This window comes from Lytechinus pictus, chromosome 5 (assembly GCF_037042905.1).
Source record: "Lytechinus pictus isolate F3 Inbred chromosome 5, Lp3.0, whole genome shotgun sequence".
NCBI lineage: Eukaryota > Metazoa > Echinodermata > Echinoidea > Temnopleuroida > Toxopneustidae > Lytechinus > Lytechinus pictus.
Genome location: NC_087249.1, coordinates 4,193,082 through 4,214,313, shown reverse-complemented (window position 1 = coordinate 4,214,313; position 21,232 = coordinate 4,193,082). Strand labels below are relative to the sequence as shown.

At 35.4% G+C, this 21,232-nt stretch overlaps 1 protein-coding gene across 1 annotated transcript; it reads left to right on the top strand.

The window, feature by feature from the left end:
- Positions 1 to 1,038: 1,038 nt before the first annotated feature.
- LOC129262549 (glycine-rich protein 1-like) lies at positions 1,039 to 8,387 on the top strand. The gene is made up of 2 exons (XM_054900678.2): positions 1,039 to 1,423; positions 6,681 to 8,387. The coding sequence occupies exons 1-2, from the start codon at positions 1,384 to 1,386 to the stop codon at positions 7,601 to 7,603; spliced, it is 963 nt and encodes a 320-aa protein (XP_054756653.1). The 5' UTR covers positions 1,039 to 1,383; the 3' UTR covers positions 7,604 to 8,387.
- The last annotated feature ends 12,845 nt before the right edge of the window (positions 8,388 to 21,232 follow it).

Genomic DNA, 21,232 nt, shown 5'->3' with positions numbered 1-21,232 from the left:
TAGGAGTGAAGAACAGATAAAGCGAGAGGGAGAGGGCGGGGGATAAGCAAACTTGCCTGGTGCCCCTGACCCTCCGTACTTTCTTGTAATATACTGACTGGATATATATTTTTTTTTACAGCGCTGTCATTACAAGAATAATATATACGCTTTTATTTGCTTTTATTTCATTTTTTCCAGTATACTGAATAAGGCCTTATATTCTAAGAAAATTACAGTTTCCACCCCTCTTTTGCAGACAATAACGGAAGGCATGTATTTTAGATTCTACAGAATAAAAAAGAGTGTTTTCTTTGGTGACAGAGTGATGGTCTAGTTCTGAGCTGAACCCCTACATCTATGAATTTCTAAAAACATATATATTTTTGTAGGGTAACATAGAGCAACGTTGACTGATTATACGCTATATAAATACCATTTTATTATGATTATTGTCATTATTTTTTCATCATTAATACGAGCCTTAAATACTTATATTTAATTGAATTGCCGCGTATTTCATTTTCTAAAAAAGTATGCCTTTCAATTTGATAACACTACTAAACTGATTTTGATACGATAACATACAAATCGGAAATTAAAAAAAATATATCAATTTTTATGAATGAAGTCAAGGTTATCATCCTCGGCTTTAGTATATATTTTCTAAATTACCATGGTAACAGGATACACAATTTTCTCGAGGCGTGACTAACTTTGACAGTGGGTTTCCGTCTTATTCGCTTATGGAATTAATTCATCGGGATACCTCTTCACGTGTTTATCTACGTCAATATGATCGCATTGGATCCGTTTCAAATGATTAATCAAATCATGAAAAAAGGTGGGGCAAGGTATCTGAAATAGCTTAATGACGTCATAGCCCTGTTGTTCCCCACCCCATCCCTGATTCTCCCACCCTAGCTCCCCATATTTGCTGACCCGTCGGGTGTATGTTCTTTGCCAGTTTAATAGTACACTTCCTACCCTTTCTGCAACGGCGCGATATTAAATGTCCCCTGGTTCAAAATTAATTCCCCTCTTTCCTGTGTAGTCCTCACTTTTAGTTTGAGACGTTGATGATCCCGGCTTCGAACATCCCTACATCTTGATATAGCGTAGCCAAGGTCGACCCCCTCCCCCTTCCCCTGAGTGCGCACGAAACGCTGACTGACTTCAGGCTATATTAGACGGTGACGGGCAAAAAAAAGAGTGTCGTCCGCTTTTAACCAAACGCTTGCATATGCGTGACGCAAGATCCTTGATAAACTTCACCTCTTTTCATGCTTAGCTTCTCTGCATCTTCATTAATTTTTAAAAGGCACTCACCATCAGCAAAGGTTTATTCTTTGTAACTCTGCTGTTCTTCAAGTTTTACTAGAACCCATCCATCACATATACACCATGACCAGGTTTAGGTTACTCACTCTCCTGTTCTTTATCGGTAAGTTGGTATTTCTTATAAATATTTTCATGCAATCCTAAACCGTAGGCACACCTTTGAATCCGTTGAAGGTTTGTAACGTTAACATGTTGATACGATGACACTGGGACCCTTTTGTAGTTCCAAATGGTTGCTTGTATGATCTTGTATTAAGTGTTTTTCCCCTCTTTCACAATAGTGGAGGAGCCGTGGTCTAGTGGTTCTGTCTCTCGCCTTGTAAACAGAGGGTCGTGTGTTCGAATCCCAACGCGGTCTGGCGTCCTTTGGCAAGGCCACACTTTGCCACTCTCGACCCAGGTGCTAAATGGGCACCCGGTAGGATGTGAAAGTCATTGAAGCTTGTCCAGTACTGTGTGCGCCTCACCGGCGACTGACTGGAATACTCCCAAGGGAGTGGAGGATGTGCATACATTGTGTGCGGGTATGACTGATTGGATCCGATGACCGGGGTAATAATATATCTGTAAAGCGCTTAGACACGTCGTTCCGATGTATTAAGCGCTATATAAAAGCGGATTATTATTATTATTAATCTAAAATATCGCAATACATTTGTAAGAAATCATAAAATTGTAAGGTCAGATAGGCGTATCAGCAAACACATTTTAAAAATCGAGGTCATTACAATTTTAGCAACGCTTTGCATCAAACGATTCAGAAAAAAAATTCCAATGAAAAATATATCTGACAAAACCAAAAGCGATGTCCTCCTTCTGGTCATGGTGATGCTACGATAACTGTCGATACACAGCTAACCATTGTCTTATTTATTAGGTAACTTCTTTCATTTTTTGAATAAGAAAACTTGAATATTTCTATTTAAAAAATGGAGTACATTTCATACTTTTTATATCTCTTTCATCTGGTATTGATGTTTTGTTGTTCATGCATCAATTAATGAAATTTTATGGGCTCTCTAATTGATACGGGAGGCAAAAGAGATATACGGATAAGGGGAGTATAGGCATGCTTTCTGTTTCACTAACCATATACAGAAACCTTTCTAGGCGGAGCTTTCACCTAACGATGCTCAGCGTAGTTCAGCTTAAGGATGGTTTTTCGGAAATGAACCCAGGCGACTACCAGTTCCGTGTACTCAACATAAGATGGTCTTAATCATCATCCTTAACTTTGGTATATGGTTCATCATAATCATCATCTCCATCAGCTAATCATCGCTAGATGGCATGTAAATTAAATGCCATTGATATAAATACACACTACTTAGTCTTTATTGTAAGATGGTTGTAAGATGGTTGCTCTGTAAATAGCCGTCGTTGATCCTTTAGGAAACATTTACTACTGATAGCATTGTCTCATATTTAAAATTTAATTGTGTTGACTGTTTATCAAACAGTTATTCATCACTTCGCGTATAGAAATTATGATATGTTTAAGAAAACTCGGTGTACATTAAATACTACAATCATGAAAATTCGACGTTCCAAATCACAATCTTTGGCCTACCATCACACACCACAGACGTAATCTAATTATAAAACAAGGAGATGACTAACTTTGAGCAGCCGTCCAAGGAGCACGTGGGACCTATACGTGAAAGTACAATGGAAGAGGGTGTATTAGTGATCCGAAAAAGAAAAAAAAATAAAAGGCCACATTCTCGTTCATTACAACTATCAAGGTGGCTTTTTTAATTTTCAACTTATTTTCTTTTTTGAATTTTACACATTTATTAGAGCAAAAATACACATTTGCTTTGATTACAAAATAATACAAAATAAAACACATGATATAATAGGCCCTTCTGATAGTGCTTTAATAATAACTGAAGTGGTTGAATTCTTAAGATTATAAATTACTCCATCAAAATATTTATTGATATTTGGAAGTCTTAAAAAACGGGAAGATTTCATTCAGATGCAACGTTTTGTCCCCTTAAAGAAACAAATTATTTGTATAATTGTCTTTCCTAAGAACGGCCAGACTCTAAATGTGAACTGGCAAATAACTCAATGATTATCGTTATTCACCATGCCTCAAACTTAATTGGCTTTTATCTTTCTTTCTAGAACTTTGTGAAGGTGTCATGCTAAGATACCGATACATTCTAGAACAACCAGGAACAATGCCAAAATGGCATACCTTTATCAAACATGTCAAATACGATTATATTAGGAATGTGGTTACTTGGCAAGGCTGAGTACCAAGGGACTGATATTATTTAGCGATCGCTGTTTCAGATCTTTAGTATGTCCATCGTGTTAAAAAAATATGTTAAGGTGGATTTCTGAAGGGGTTATAGGCTTGTCATAATGGCAGAAGATAAACGGCTAGATCTTACACTTTCAAGGATTTTCCGGAATATTAACCAATAAACTGATGGTTCGAATCTCTGGCCAGGCTCAGTGACCTTGTTTGGAACAACTCATTGGAAGGGTGTATATGGATGATTGTAATTACTCTCGAAAGAACATCTCCTGATTTGTTATAAGCATCATCTTCATCATCTTCATCATCATCATCATTCGCATCATCCTTGTCATCTTCATCATTACTGTCATCACCATAATCGTGTAACGCTTCGTTTCATTGTTGATTCATCTTTACATTGAGTGCCACTCCCTGAACCTCTTTTGGGGTATCATTCTCATTACGTCTATACATCATTTAGTGCATTTCCTTCATATGAAATTATCTGCTAAAAAAAAATCATACATTGTTAAAACTTCAGGGGGACAAACAAATCCGTCCCTCATTTTGGCACTCCATACTTCAGTGTAACCGCACAAACAGCTAGCTTCATGAAACACACCCTCATGACTATTCTTTGGTCAGGCAGACTTAAGTTCCCCTGAGTAACATGCCTGCATCAGTTTGCTTGATCTTTTACACCTCTTAGCCGCCTTCCGTTTCCCAATCCGGGTGCTAAAGATTGAGCCAAGATGAAACTCTAAGACCCATTCACATATTGTGTATCAAACCGTTTAATCTGTAAAGGTACGCAAATTTGACAAACTAACATAACCTTCCTTTTAATCCAATAACTATAGTTACGTCCCGCCCCCCCCCAAAAAAAAAAAATTACAATCTCTGCAAAATGACAGGATTACACGTGTACAACCGCGAACAATATAGGCCTACGATCAAGTGTAAGATAATGTTGTAACAAGCGTCGTGTTACCTTCTTTTTCGTCTTGCTTGTATATTGATGTCTATCATTTAATTTTGTTTTTGTTTTTAGTTGTTTCCATTTCTTTGATTATTCATCTCATTGGTTTATTTCATACAAGCCATATACCATTTTCCAATCAAATACGCTGCATTTATTTGGGGGTTTTGTCATGTTTTTTTTGTTTGTTTCAACCTATCACTGTAATACCAATTAAATTGTGATTATTTTGATTAATCAAATGATTTGAATTGATTTGTTCATAAAATTTACCTTGGGATCACATTTAAGCCATTTATCGTTTGCTCCTTTATGCTGCAGTTACAACGGCTCAATCGACTCCAGGGTGACAAAAGTTATTACAGTTATTACCAAATAAAATTATAAAATCATGTACTCGGTTGTATTTGTTAAAATCGATTTTTTTTTTAATATAAACATCTTTACTTGCTGTTGTGTGTATATATATCAAAAGATACTGTTGCTGGGCTAGCGCCATGAGTATCTCAGGACGGTGCGAGCGCTCAATAAGATATCACTATTATTATTATACCATCGGTCGTGCTGGAGGCGGTTTCATTAGTATGACTATAGCATTACTAAAAGCTTTTGAAACCTGTCCCTTCTTTATATGTTCCTCTTAAAAAAGCATTTCATTCGATGAACACTCAAGTGCACTTTTCTTTTCTTTTTAGAATCGTGTCTAATTATTTTTGTGTTAATGTATTACTATTGTGATACTGTAACAATCATTTTTATCGTTAAAATTGATTTCTTTTAAATATTCTGCCAAATAATAATAATAATAATGATAATAATAATAATAATAATAGAATCTTATGACATTCATTATTTGATATATATTACAACATATCCCTTACTATCTCTGTACGTCAATCTACTTGCCAAAAATAGACATTCTAGCGTGTCGATAATGTTTTTGCTAATCAAATTGTGAGGCTATAATCTAATTAATGAGTTCTTGGTTCCACGTCTGGTAATAGGGTCCACATGGAGACTCTATTTTGCTTTGATTTTGTTATCCTTTATTAGAGTCTCTCTGGTGAGAATGACGGAGAGGAAATAGAAATTACAAGAGAGGTTTTGACTCACGAAAAGAGAGGGTATGATCGTGTCATGACAATAACCTACGCCTTCATGAAAAAGGTGTGGTCATTCTTCTTTAAACTCAGCATTCTTGGTTCTCCTTTGCTCGCTCGCTTTGCTCGGGCGCAACATCTTATTGGAATCCGAACATTGTAGACGATTTAAGTCATGAACTTAAAAAAAAATTGCTAAGAAATATTTTAGCATGCTTCTCGGCATTGCTGCTTTTCGAAGGGGAAGTTCACCCTGACGAAATAATATTGTACAAATAGCAGAAAAAAGTAAAGTTCATCAAAAATTAAGAAGGTTATTAAAATATTAAGTCTTTACTTTATGACGTCATATATGAGCAGCTGTCCCATATGTTATGTAATATAGAATGCATACATTTTAGTTTGCTAATGGCTCATGGTGAATAACAAACTTCTTCTTTCAGGAGCGTGAAATAACTTGTCTGTTGATGGTACAGTAAAACCCCTTTTCATTGATTTTTTTTCTCAATAATTAACGATCCATATGAAGTTGCTCGGTGGTGACGTCTCAGTTCTAATAACTTTTGGAATCTTTGAAGGATTTCTCAAATCTTCACTGATATATATATATTTTAAAGCTATTTTTACAATAATGTCATTTTCAGGGTGAATTTCGCCTTGTATAGAGATCAAATGACAATAAATTTATTGTCTCAAAATAATGTAATAAAATCAATTTGGAATATAATATATTTGAACTCTTGCGGATGCAAAAGAAAATGACGAAACAACATTAAGGTAGAAATATATACAATGTTTTGATTATGTAAATGGATATCACGTGGCATAACTACTTTTAAAAGAAGAAACAAAATATGATGAGGTGAAAGACCCGCAAATTCATTTTTTGGGGGATTACGTTGGGGTAGTTTTACTTGTTTTAGTAGGAATTGTAGTGTATTATTACGCAGCGCAAAGAACAGAAGAATAATTTAATATGAGGTGTTCTTAATTCGACAATTTTTTTTCTTTCTTTTTTCTTCAACAGTGAGTTGCACACATGTCCTCACCCAGGACATGGACTCTGAAGAAGAAGAAGAAGAGGAAGAGGTATACTACATGGGAATGTACCCAGACAACCCTGCCCAACTCGGCACGGGAAGAGGTGACAATGTGGAGATGGATATGGAAGAATTCGACAATGAGGAGCCACAAATGCAGGCTATGGGGGACCCTGAGGAACAACAGGAGGCAGAGGAGGACGCCCTAGAGGCAGCCCAAGAGGCAGCCGAAGAACAAGAAGAAGCAGCACTTGAGGAAGAAGAGGCTGCACTTGAAATTGCTGAACAGGAAGAAGTAGAAGCTGAAGAAATGGAAGAGCCAGAGTTTGAATCGAGTCGATCTCAGTTCTCCTCGATTGGGGTCGCCGGATCAATGGTCAACCCTGCAAATCAGCAGGACGTTGGTACTGGTGTAGCAGAAGTAGAAGAAGAAGAAGATCTTAGTGAGGAAGATGTAGCTGCTTTGGGAGGACTCGGGGCAGTAGGAGGAGAGCAGAACCTAGGTGGCGTTGCAGGAGACAGTAGTGAAGAGGTGATGGGTGCTGGTGGATCAGTTGGTGGATCAGTTGGTGGATCAGTTGGTGGATCAATCGGATATATGGGATCATCTTTCAGTATGCCACCAGTTACTACAGGTCCTCCATTGGTGCGGATAACCACCCAGAATGCCACTCCAGAGCCCATCCTTGGAAATGACGCTGCCGGGGGGGTCGCTGCTGCTGAAACCAGTGAAAACCTACCTCAAGAGCAGACAATGTCAAAGAAAAAGACCACGGCGATTGCTGCAGGTGCCGGTGCTGCTGGAGTAGTCGGAATCGCAGCCGTTGGAGCTGGGTTGGCCTTCAAAGCTGGTCTCATCGGAGGTGGCGCTGGCAACGCCGCGGCTGCTGGAGGTGCAGCGGCTGTCTAAGAAAAAAAAAGGTCATGGACTGAAAGACATTATCTTTGGTCAATCATCTATTACAGTTGGCAGGGCCTTCTGTCCTGTTCTCATACACACTGCCAAAATTATCTATATGCACTCGAGAATTATGGATAATATTGTCAAAAAGAACATCAAGAACCTATCCATATCGTACATGTCCATCATTTCAGAATATAAAGTCAAACGGAGCACTTTCCGACTTCTATTGAAATAAAGAGCTTTAATTATGCCTTAGCATAATGTAGCCTGTTTCAATCAAGAAAAATATTTATAAATTTCAATTTCAATGTCCCCCTCTATAACATAAACCTTAATGTAAACGGGTCATTTGACGGTATTGTTCGAAGCTTAGATCGTTTGAAACATAACGTAAATTCATAAAATGTATTGGGTATATTTTCTTTAAAATCGTCGACAATACAAACAAATACTTTGATATCATTTTCAAATCCCTCTATCGCATTCTTTACAAAGGACACATGATGAATTTCCGAAAATGTAAATGGCAATGAATGTTGTGTCTTTTCCTGAGAGGCGTTCACGAATTTTCCCCGGAAGTTATAAATAGACAAATGGGGTTCAAAGTGTTTAAGTAAATCTTGATTTTAGATCTATATTTAAATGTAAGGTACGATACATTTTTTTACTTTGATTTTGTTATTACTTGCAATAATTTGTGTACTTTTGTATTCTCGTTGAATGAAATATTCAGATTGTGGTACAAGGCCTGTACATTTTTGTCAATATTAAACTTTTTTGTTTAAATTAATTAGTGATGAGTTCAATATGTGATGCATTATTTGATGAAACATTGTTGAAAATGTGATTATGTGGGGGAACTGCATACTAAGCTTTACACCTTTTGTAATTATAATTAAGTTTGTGTTTGTGTGTTTTAACTATCTGGAACCTGTAAATCTAATGTTGCCCTACTTGTTTTATGCAACTTCAGGCCCCGCATATTTCTGACTTATCATTGAGCAAATCTTTGATTAATACTTCCAAAAATATTTTACAAAAACAATTTTAAAAGGGCGATGGGAAGTAATACATTGGGGCAATATTCAACAACAATTATATTCCATCAACATCAGTTTTCCCGGTCATTTTCATGGACGTATGTTTGAAAAGATGGGTATGTGTGTGTTTGCACGCACAAGAGAGGGTGCGAATGTGGATGTGTGTTTATTTCGTGTGAGAGTGAGAGAGGTGAGAAAAGATTAATATATAGTTGGTGTTTATATGATTAACATGATTAAGGTGGGGATGAGACTGAAGCTAGTTTTTAGACACGTCGTATTAATGATTTAACTACAATCATCAAGGGCGTAGGCTGGTTTGAGCATGGGGAGGTGCCCATCCTGGGGAGGTGGAACTTAAGTGGTATGGGGGTGCACATCTGGGGGAGGTAGAACTAACGTTAGGAAAATTAGATGTTGAAAGCAGAAGAACGAGTTCAAATTTCGTTCTGCTCGCCAGTGTAAGAGCTCCTCTGCCTTAGCGGGAGGTGCACGTGCATCCACAGCCTACGTCCTTGATCATGATGTAACTAATTACTAGGTTTTATATGAAATCAATCGTTAAATCAATAGATGGTGAACATCTCTCAGAAAAGATTATTATTTTCGTAATAAATTATTGTGCCGTTGCTTTATTACACAGACCAATACAGCAACTTTTCCTCTTTCTGATTACACCACCACTTTTACACAAGACAAGTTTAGGCAAAATGATTTGCCATTATAGTGTTTCTAACTTCAGTGAGAAAACTGGATTTATCCGTTAAGCCATGTCTGAAGGAGCCCTAAAAATGAGGACCCTACGACTTTTCAAAGAGACTTAGAAAAAAACTTCAATATGATATTTTCAAGCTGTTGTAAAATATCATTTATGTACATCGTCCCTTAGAAAGAAAACTTTGATTACGGGGTTACTATGTATTGACATAAATGGGGGGGGGGGGGGGTATTAAAGTGTGCACCCATTTATTATGGATAGAACTGGGGTTACAAATTTACCTTCGTTGTATGTTAGGATGGGGTTTACGTGTGACAGAAAATTGATAAAAAGAAGTTTCCAAGAGTTAAAATTGATTTGAAACATGTGATACCAAGGCAATTAGTCCTATAATATCAGGCGTTGTGGCTTGTGCCTTCTGTCCAAGCTACATGTGGGAAGTTACAAAATGATAGAGAGGTTTCGAGGTTCGAATTGTGACCTTAAAGGTCGGTCCCAGACGCATACTTGATTGATACATTTCTGGAAAACTCAATCATACACACACCTACACACCCTCCCACACACCCCTTAACGCCCCTGAGGAGTGTTGCGCAGGGAAAGTGTCCTCCCCCCATCTAGCTATGGCGACACTCCTTGCATGGTATAAACAACATAAGGTTACACATTGGATGGTTTGGGTATATACGAATGGAAGGGCAGATTGTATTAACGTGGAGAAGAATAGATGAACAAAGATAAAATAAGGCAAAACAATTGATTTATTGATTTTATTTGTCAGGTAAAATATAACAATTACATGAATAACAAGGCAATATTGAAGCAAATAAGAAAAGAAAGCGTGGGATAAGCAAAAATAAAGTAAATAGCCCGAGAAAGTCAAAGGTAATAAATATATAAACTAACGTAATTGATCAAAAATAGTTAAAGAAACAAATGAAGGAGTAAGAAGTTTAAAAAAATGTATAATATAAAAGAATAATGAGAAAGCAGTCAGGGTTCATTTTTTTTACAATTTGTTTGTGTCAATGCGGATAAGGCACATGTAAATAGCTCGTAATCTGCGGAGTGTTTTAAACAAAAATAAGTAGGACTGAAATCCCAGTTAAATTTGTAGTTACGCACGGTAATTTGTAACGCATCACGGAATGAGTTCTTTCTCGTATAAAGTAATAAGATTACGCATAGAATTGCATGCGTGCATTTTCATTTAGTGAGATTTTTTGCCAGTCTTAAATATATGTTAAACATCTCTTTAGTTTGTATATAGAGTACCAGATACCTCTTTTATCCCTTTTTATGAACCTTACAAATGTGGTGATGTATCATTTGTCACACTTTTTTTTCTTCATTAGTCTTACTCATAAATCTGAGAAAGTGCACTCGATATGACGAATCAAGCAATTTTCTATTGCTAGGTCTTGCTGGAACTGGCATCGAACGGAATATACATTGATAAACGCACGAGGTATGACGCTCCCCATTGGGGTAATACGGAATCGAAGGGGTATCAGGTTTGGAAGGAAATAGAAATTATTTCATAACCATGAGCGAGAGAGGCCCAAACTTGGGAGAGAATTATGGATATTTTGGGTTATGCTGAAGAGATATGCGCTCAAAAGACAACTCAAGTAACCTCTGTTATAACCTACAAAATAGTTGTGAAGTCTAGTTATTTTGAGATGAAGTAATAGAAAAGTTATTTCCCCAACATTACCCCTATTTAAATTTGTCAAAGTCTTTTGATTGATTTGGGTTTATATAATCACATCGGGCAGGATGGGATGGATATAATGTTGTTTCATTGTGATCTGTAAAATATCTAAGTTTTTCACCTACATAAATTTTGATGTCTTCATACCGTTAGCGGTATATCATATTTTTTGGTCAATTTCTAAGTACACTTTTCGCGGGATTTTTCGGCGGTTTTACATGAATCTGTTTCGTGTATGATCCGCACCTTGCAGTAAGACAGACCCTGGATATGATGTGGAAACTTGGGGGAAAGGGTGGAGGTTTAAAAAAGAATGAAAAAAGGGAGGATGAGTCACAGATGAGTTACGTGTGTCGCTATGTCCAATCAAACTTACCCTAGGGATCTTGTTGATGGGCCTCAGTGACAGTTTGTTCATACAGGTGATGTGTTACAGTTCTAACGAATTTTGAACAGTGCAACATGTAATACACAAAGCAAGCTCCCATCTTTGTCACCCGAGATACCTGTTGTTTACTCTTGATAATGTTCCAGATTTGTGAACTTTTAAAGAGATTTTATGGTTACTATGTTGCTCTACAGTGCATATAAAAAAAACGGGACAGATTTGAAAAGTCTATACAATTTTTGTTTCAAATCATGACGTCTATATTTTGGTGTTAATAGGTGCTCTGGACTCTTGTCTTTCGAATGCCATTAAAAATAGTTTTGTTCATGCTTGAGCGAACACGGAATGTTTTTATCTGGGGTTAAAAAGGAGGCTTGTGCCAAAATGGCATAAAATGATAAATATGAGGATCGGACTTTTTGCTAATCAGCAGACTTCCTCTTAACCTTTTCATTATCTTTGCCATAATTGTCAAATTATGCGTCCAAAATTCATTTTCAAATCTATTTATTAGCTTGAATTGTTCTGTTGTTGTTTTTCCAAATCACATCACTGTGTGCTACAAAGGTTATGGTGCTGTTGAACAGTGCCGAACAGATGGGCGGGGCTAGGGGATGCTCCCCCCCCCCCCCCCCAAATAAAAAAATCACGACCAAGAAAAAAGTGGAAAGGAAATAAAAGGAAAGATAGAAAGTGTAACATGATATTATTTTCTTAATAATATGTCAAATTCTATCACAAAATTGGATATCGTAATAAAAAAAGCGGAAATTTTTGCTTGCTCGCTTCGCTATCTCACAACTTTCTGATACATTTTACCTGATATGCCATATCTAGCTCCTTCAAAATTGACTCAATACACCATTGCCACTGAAAGACATGAATCCTTTCCTGTTTGTCCTGTCATAAATAAATAAACTTGGTTATTAGTTATTAGCACTTTGACACTCATCCAAACTTTCTTATTCTTTCTTTTCTTGTGCGCCTCGAAATAGAATATTTCTAGATAGATGGCGCTATATAAATGCCTATTATTATTATTATTATTATTATTAAGGAATCAATAACCCCTTGAAAAACGGATTCATGTCTTTTAAAGGTACTATAATTTGTTACACATAATAAAAGGATTTGAATACTTACAAGTTCTCCCAATTAACAATGCAAATCTTCTTGCTTGGGTTGACAAAAAGTCTTCTTTTCTTACTAATGAAGAAAAATTCAAAGGTAAAAAAACTTTAAATGATAAAAAACAAACTAATTTTAGTAAATGAATAAATTTGTAAATAAAATTTGACGGCATATTTCGAAAACAATGGCAAAGATAATGAAAAGGTTAAGAGGAAGTCTGCTGATTAGCAAGAAGTCTGATCATCATATTACTCATATTCTGCCATTTTGGCGCAAGCCTCATTTTGAACCCCCGATAATAATGGCATGTGCTCGCTCAAGCAGGAACAATTTTTTTTTTTAATGGCATTTCAAAGATAGGATTACAGAGCATCTATTAACATCAAAATATAGATATCATAATTTGAAACAAATTTTTTTATAGACTTTTCAAAACTGTCCCGTTTTTTTATACGCACTGTATAATAGTTTAAGTATTTCTTGGTACTGGTTATACACACGGGAGATGATGTTCAAACACGAATAAATCAAAATCGACCAATATTCAATATTTTATATGGAAAATGTAGAATTTAATTTGTCTTTTTTTCATTTTCATAATTTCCTATTAGTTCTATATTCATTCATAAGGGTACTTGTGATTTGGATATTTACTTTAATTCGTTTTCTTAATTAATATTTTCTTTTTAATTCTGCGCTTTAGAAGATTATTATAAAAATCTCATTTAATATATCTCAAAAGTAAGATTTATGTTTTTAAGGCGTGGTCATGCATTTTGCTCTCCCCAATAACAGAGATAGATAAATGCAAAAATATGTTTTCACTCATCCATTCATATGTAGAAGTGAAGCAGTCACTTGTTCGTACGAGTGACGTCTGTGAAATATTGGTCCGATTTTATTTTGCAACCGAATAAAACAATGAATTTTTTCTTACTAACAGGCTTGTCCCTGATTGGAAAAGATACTAGGCAAATGATTTAATCTTTTCCCTACAGTCGTTTCAATCACTTTTAAGAGAGTAGCGATATCTATTATTAAAGTTGAGTGCCACGAGATGGCGCTCTCCAATTTTTGAAACCGAACAACATAAGCTGCTCAAGTATATTGGAAATAAATTGGAAGGAAATGGCCATATACTATCTATTGAAAAATCGCTTTGTAGCTGAAAGGACATGTGGCAGGAAATTTTCCGATTAAAGGGGAATCCAGCATTCGTCATAAAATGTTGTGTTGGAAAGAAGAAAAATATAAAAAAACAGAATGGTGAAAGTTTGAAAGAAATCAGACAAGCAATAAGAAAGTAATGGCTGCTTTACAATTGAGATCCTTAAGACTATGTAGATTTCAAATTGGCAACTAGGTAAGTAAATTATGACAAGAGGCAAGGACAACTTTTCCATTTTCTCGTAAGTACCAATTCCCTTTGGGCAGTAATCTAGATATAACCCAGATAGTTTTATATTGAGCTACAGCCAGGGTAATAATATCCAAGTCCATTGGAAGCGCATAGAGACGTTATTCATAATGTGTTATGCGCTATACAAGAACTGACTATTATTTTCTATTGTTATTATTATATTGTTTAATGTCCTCATGAAGGAAAATACATAATTTGAAGTAAAACTTTGGAAAAATTACATTTTAGCCATTTTATGTATTGGAGTACATGGAAGAGTAGTCTTTGCCTTAAATCACTATGACATCACACATGCGGCCAATTTGTAGTCTCCATGGGTATAGTGATTACCAATTTTTACAACTATTAAAAATTTATAACTTTCTTATTGTTTGTCCGATATTGTTAAAAATTTCACCTTGTCTGTTTTTTTATTTTTCCTCTAAAAACAAGTTTTTATTTGGGCTGGATCCCCTTGTAGTTCATTATCATTCTTAATCAGAATTCCGGATTTTTTTTTTGTCTTTCAAAATTCGTTCGTGATATTCAATACATTAATTATGGCTTTAAGATATCACTAAATGTATATGCATGTTGTACATGGAAAATATAATGGAATATAAGTCTATCTATAGCTAAAAATTGCACTCCTTGTCATCTAAACTATGACGGCCCCCTGATTCAGCCTTCAACCATAACATGTCATGAAATTATTTACGCCTGATGGTGTGTTTGTGAAAATGCCTTCATTATACATGTCAGAGATAATGCAGTCACGGTTGACTCAATCTTTCTCAAATATATTACTGTATGTCGCCCTCAATCTTTGTTTCGACATTGGAAAAAGCAGCTTGGAACGTTCCCTTTTTCATGTTGTCAAATCTCCTGATAATATTTCCTTCAACCTGAGGTTTTACAAGAATGTTAAATTACTGAAAAAGATTGTCGACATCTTTCTGAGTACTAATAAATATGAATCCTTATTGTGAAGAAGCCAGACATAGAGTTTCAGTCAGGATTAATCCTTTCAGGGGGTTAATGATGGACCGGGGGTGGTAGGCAAGGGCGAAGGCAGCGGATAGACGGCTGTGTACAATAATCCCAAAATTTTAAGGTATAAAAAAGAAAGTCGACATCACTCGGCATATATCTTAAAGTTATTATTATGCATGGGGGGAGGGGGGCTAGAAGAAAATTGCTCCAACAAAGTTCCACGACACCCATACTATATTTGTAAACTTTATATCATTTTTTATTTTAAGTAGATCCCCATACACCATGCATGTTCCTTCAACTGAAAGTGTTTGGCACGATATCCCACTGCATACTCAAGCACCCCCGACACACACACATCATTAACCGCCAAAGTGGGGACGTGTGTTTCCTGTCTCATACATTTACATGCGTTATACCATTGATATACTATGTCTATGCGTTCACTATATCATGTATATGAAACAGCTTCAATAGACATATTATTTAAATAAATAATAAATAAATAAATAGACATGGTTGCCTAGACCGAACATGTCCCCGGTTGTCATGGTTGTTGTTGTAGGACTTTGTAGAATACTTGAATTCTCTTACAGATAGATACTTGTTACTATGTGACAGTAACCCCGAAAAACTGCTATTTGGAATTTATCATGTCATGTTCGAAAATAACAAAGTGGAAGAATTTGGTTAGCGCACATATATACATTTGTATACTATAAAAATGAGTATGCAAGTACTAGTAATAATAACAACAATAGATTTACTGATTGTCAGCTCTGCTATTACGTGGATTTAAGTGTAAGATGCCAAACAGGTGAAGCTATAAATAAAAAACGTAGGCAAATTGTTTTCCATTAATACATTTTGTTAAATAGAGTCAAGGTTTCATGGGGTAATTACAAAGTAGGCCAAGGGGGATCGGTTACCAACTCTTAAAGGGTTCGTAGCAAAGGCCAAGTCTTGTTCAATCCTAGACTATAGGACTCGAGAAGGAGGAGCGGGCGGAGACATGGAATGGCATCTACTTAAAGTGCTATTGAAATATTGGCATCCACTTAAACCGCTATTGAAATATCGCATAGGGCACTTGAAAAATAGGTAGCGAATTACATGAAAAGATATCGTACAATCATTTTTGATCGTTTGATTATCGCAGACTACCTCTGGAACCATCTACAAATACAACTACGCGAAAGGCTACTCGTAAGGCTACGCGCTTATGACTTTTTTGCTATTTGTCAAACTTAAGAGATAACAACATCCTAGAGGGTACAATGCTTGTAGGGAGCTCGTAAAATCATATACATTCTGAGCTCGTCTCCTTATTGCGAGATCGTACAAAAGATACGATTAATCTATACGGGTTCAGTAGGGACATCGTAAGAGAGTGACGTCAGTTCGAAACATTTCTGTCGAAAAATAATGTCATACAGGATAATGAAATAGTTAGATTAAAATACTGCATATCTTCCTTTATTTCGGTGGTTGGATTAGTAAGCAATTATTTTTATGAACCATTATTGAGGTTACAGATGAAATTCGTTCATTGACTCTGCTTTGTTTATTTTTAATTATCTATTCACCCCTTTATTCATTTCATTTAGTCAGTACCCGTGCTCGTGGGGGGGGGGGGAGTGGCAATATCATTCAGAACAAAGAGTGCATCCATGACCAACTATCGAAGGGAAGTTTAAAAACCTAAATTGTCTAGGGATTAGTCATGTGAAACAGGTGTTTGCATAATGTGATATTATGGTATATCATAGTAGTCATGAACTAGTCATTCAGGCTTCCGATTGTTTACGTCACAGAGAATCGAAAGTTTAAATGATCTGTATCCGTTCTGAGAAGGTGTGATCAGATTGTCTCGGGAATATTACGGTCCCCATGTGGCTTATTTTGGATATTTCATTACGGGAGGTATTAATTCCAATTTTTATGTCGCGAAATCTTTTGGGACATAAAAAAAGATTCTTCATCTATTTCTTCGAATGATCTGTAGCTATTCTAAAGAAGTATCACGGCTAGTAGCACCATGATAAGATCAACTCATTTAGTAAGATTACTCCACTGTCAATCGATTTTTCCCATTTGCGTTTATCTTGTACTATTCATATCCATAATCCCCAGTTCTGTACGATCTAGATAAAAAAGAATCCAATTTATATTATTTTGATGTGAATATATACATCTCGATTACACCTAGTAACTTCATCCATTCGTGATGCTTTACTAAGCATCTCAGATAAAATGATAAGAGGTCATTGTGAATAATTTAATTTCTAACATACTTTTTTCATGTGTTTTGAATCAATATAATAAACAAACATAAACAAAAAATATAAATGATTTTAACAATAAAATTTCTAACATTTATCACATTGACAGAAGGAATCCCCGATCCAAACTCCTAAACAGGGGGTTAGAAAATCTTAATTTATTGCATCATTTATCTTTTTTCGTAGAAACAGTTGATTCATATTTGTTAACATGGAACTATTTTTCAATTCCCTTTACTATTTGTATGATAATGGTTTAAATGTAGGAGTAGTGCTTTGAAATATGGTCAATCAATAAAGAAGTCACATTTTAGAAGTCACTATCCCCCCCGCGTTAACTAATGAGTTTCCGAATGTATTTTTTCAAGCATTCTAAAATAAACATCAACATTGACAATTTTTGAAGTCACTATGTACCCATTAGCGTATCCAGCATCAATTGTGACAAAGAAATGTATGGGCCCATGTACAAGCATAATAGAGTCACTATTGTCCCCAGACAATTGGGCCCATGAAATAGGATCTGATGCTGGATACGTGCCTGCTACCCCCCCCCCCCGCCCCCGCGTTGACTAGTGAGTTTCTAAATGTCTTTTTTTTTCCAAGCACCCTAAACATCAATATTTCTACCCCAAAAAATACAATATTAACTGTATTTTCATATTGTAACAAACTTTCTTTATTGACTCTTCATGACCATTTATGTTCGGTTTTTTTTCAATTTTGAATCCAGATCTTATCCAACACTGTTGAATTTCCTACTAGCATAATCTTAACATGTATGATATCTTTATCACGGGAATCAAATTGTCTTTTAGATTATATCTTTCAGATTTTCTAAGGTTTTATTTTTTAGGAATTCATAAACATGATACTGATACATGATACAAGTCATGATACATAATACTAATTAGTAAAAAATAAGAAAATAAAACTCCACATGCAACCAGTTTGTATCATCCAATACATGAAGTATTTGTCAAGCATGAGTTTACGATCCTATACATGACGCTAAGTTCAAGTGACTTTTTATATACAGGCATGAAAAAGAAAAGCAAACTCACGCGCCGCATAGAGGCGTGCCTTTCTTAATGTTTCATCGCACTTGAGATACTCGGCCAGAAATAACTCGATCTCTGACTCACGTCTAGACGTACAGGATGAACAGCAACCATGAGTTCGATGGCGAGAGATTAAACAGGATTGTGAACATGAATCTTTCCCTTTCTTCTCTACATGCTCCCCTCCTGTTTTTCTTGAAAGCACAGAAACAAATATTTGTATATTTCCATTCTCAAAAGACGGAAATATTAACAGAATGATTGTTATCAGTATCGCCAACCTTCATACTCGCAGACTGTATGCATCTCTTAAGGCTTATATCATGCAGTTGCTGAAACCATTGTCTTCAGCCAAACCATTATTCTCAATAATGCGAAAACATTTTGAGGAATACAAATCATAAACGACCATGCTATTGGTAACAGTAGGATTGTTCTTCCATTTTTTTTTTGCTCTGTATTCCGCCATTGTCTATCAGTTAATAGTTTTCAAAGGATAAGGGATATAAACGTCCACACAATCCAGTATGTGCGTGTGTTGGGAAAGGTAGGGGTGTTTTGAAGGTGCCTCTGTTCCCAATGTCATGTCATAAATTTACACTATAATTTCTATCAACATGATCAACTCAATTCTTAATGAATCAATGCCAAATTAGGATTTCCAATGCGTCATGTACGTGATGAAGGGAAAGTGCAATAATGGAGTTTTAACGACCCATCCTATACTCAAACAAAATCCATTTTTATCTGTTGATATGCATCGCGTTTTAGTTGCATTAAAGTACAGTAAACGAGGTAGTCAACAGGCTTCCTGTGCTATGTAAGGCATTTATTTGATACTATATTAGGGGGTAAATTTAGGTGGTAGGAAATACGGAGATGACTACACAAAGTGTGAATATCGGATGTACTCTATTTCTGTTGTTGCCTTTGGCATGCGTAACTATGGGAGCATTATAAAAGTGCCCAGCGAGAAAATTGAATTGTTTGTCTAATTTCGTTGTCTATAGTCTCCCTGAAACTCATTGAACTTGTGAAAAATAACGCAATCAGACATCATAGATCAACATTTTCATTGGAATGTATTTCTGCATGGATGAATGATCATCTAGAACATCATTTTATCATTACAACGATAATTAATGTATGTATACATATGAAGAGCCATAAACATTTGTCAGCAAATAGTAATAGGTGTACATCTACAGCAGGGCATCAAAACATCCACATCACTATGAACTAATACTAGTAATTGTTATCCCTTTTTAAAGAATTTTATTTTGTAATGTTCCTTATGCTGAGGGATACGTGGTGCATCTGTTTCAATTATAAAGTGACCTACATTCGAAACACACATGAGTTCCTCGAGTATACGAGATTATAACCGTGTCAACACACACCATTCACACGATTCTGTTAAGTTAGTCGGATGGGAATTCTGAGCTGGCGAGATAAGGAGTGGATATGTCCCTTACTTATAAGTCAAGTAGACCCCCTCACAAGAAGTTTGTAAAAAAAACTCTTCCCCAGACCTGCATGAAAAATACAATTATGTTGTAGAAATTATGTGAACAGCAATATCAGAAGTGAAAGGCGCACTTACTATTGTAATAAGTTCGCCACCGCTAAGCGTGATATGAAAGCAACTTGGAAAATAGTCAACGATGTCTTGAACAAAAGAGAATCAACGAAGAGTAGTATACAAGAAGTTAATGGGGATACTATTTCAGACAGACTCGGTATTGCTAATGTTTTTAACATTTTTTGTACATATTGGACAAACTGTCCAAGATAAACTCTGTACTACGAGTACAGAGACTGGAAATGATATGCATATTAATATTTCACAGTGGTCACGTAGTTAAAAGGAAATTATAGATCATCTGTATTTTAATATCCAACATATTGCTACTAATGATTATATCAATTATAGATAAGTTAGATCCAATTTAATCTGTTAGTATTTTTTTTTCTTGTGTTAATATGCCCATTTAATTTTTTTTCCCCATGTAAAGTTATCAGAACACAGTGCGCTTAGAAACGCCCGTATTAAGCGCCCTATAAATGTTTTGTATTATTATTATTAAATAAGAGTCCAGGCTACGACAATATTCATCCAAAACCTCTTTAAAAAATCAGGCTTCATGAAATCGTTAAACCTTTGTGCAATATTATCACTCTTGCAATTGAGAATGGTGTCTTTCATGACTCGTTAAAGATTGAAAGGTGATCAAAATGACATTTTATATCGTCGACAATATGGTTTTAGGCAAGGTTATAGTACTTTCCATGCAATTATTGATTTTACTGAAAAAAAATGCTCAATATTTTGAAAGGAAGAAATTTTAGCCGGTATATTTTTAAACCTTTCTAAGGCATTTGATTGTATTGACCACGGTATTCTAATTGAAAATTGATTTTTTACAGTATAAGGGGTATTGCTTTTGGAATTAATTACATATTACTTAAATAATCGAAAACAGTTTGTAAATATTGATAATTTTAATTCTTCTTCTTTAGACATAATAATTGGTGTTCCTCAAGAATCAGTACTAGGACCCTTATTATTTCTTTTATATGTAAATGACTTGCCAAACGTTAGCAATATTTTATATTTTATCTTCTTTGTTATTTGCTGACGATACAAGCCTTTTTTTTTGCCAGTAATGACCCTTCAAACGTAGGATTTTTTGATCAATTCTGAACTAAGTAAAGTAGATTCCTGGTTTCTTGCCAACAAATTATTGATATATTTTGAAAAAACGAATTATATAATTCTTAAAACCAAAAAAAAAAAAGAAAATTAACGAAGGCTTGATTAAATTGCATATCAATAACAGATAAATAAATAAGGTAACTTGTTTAAAATTTCTTGGTGTTAATATTGATAATAACCTTACTTGGAAAGA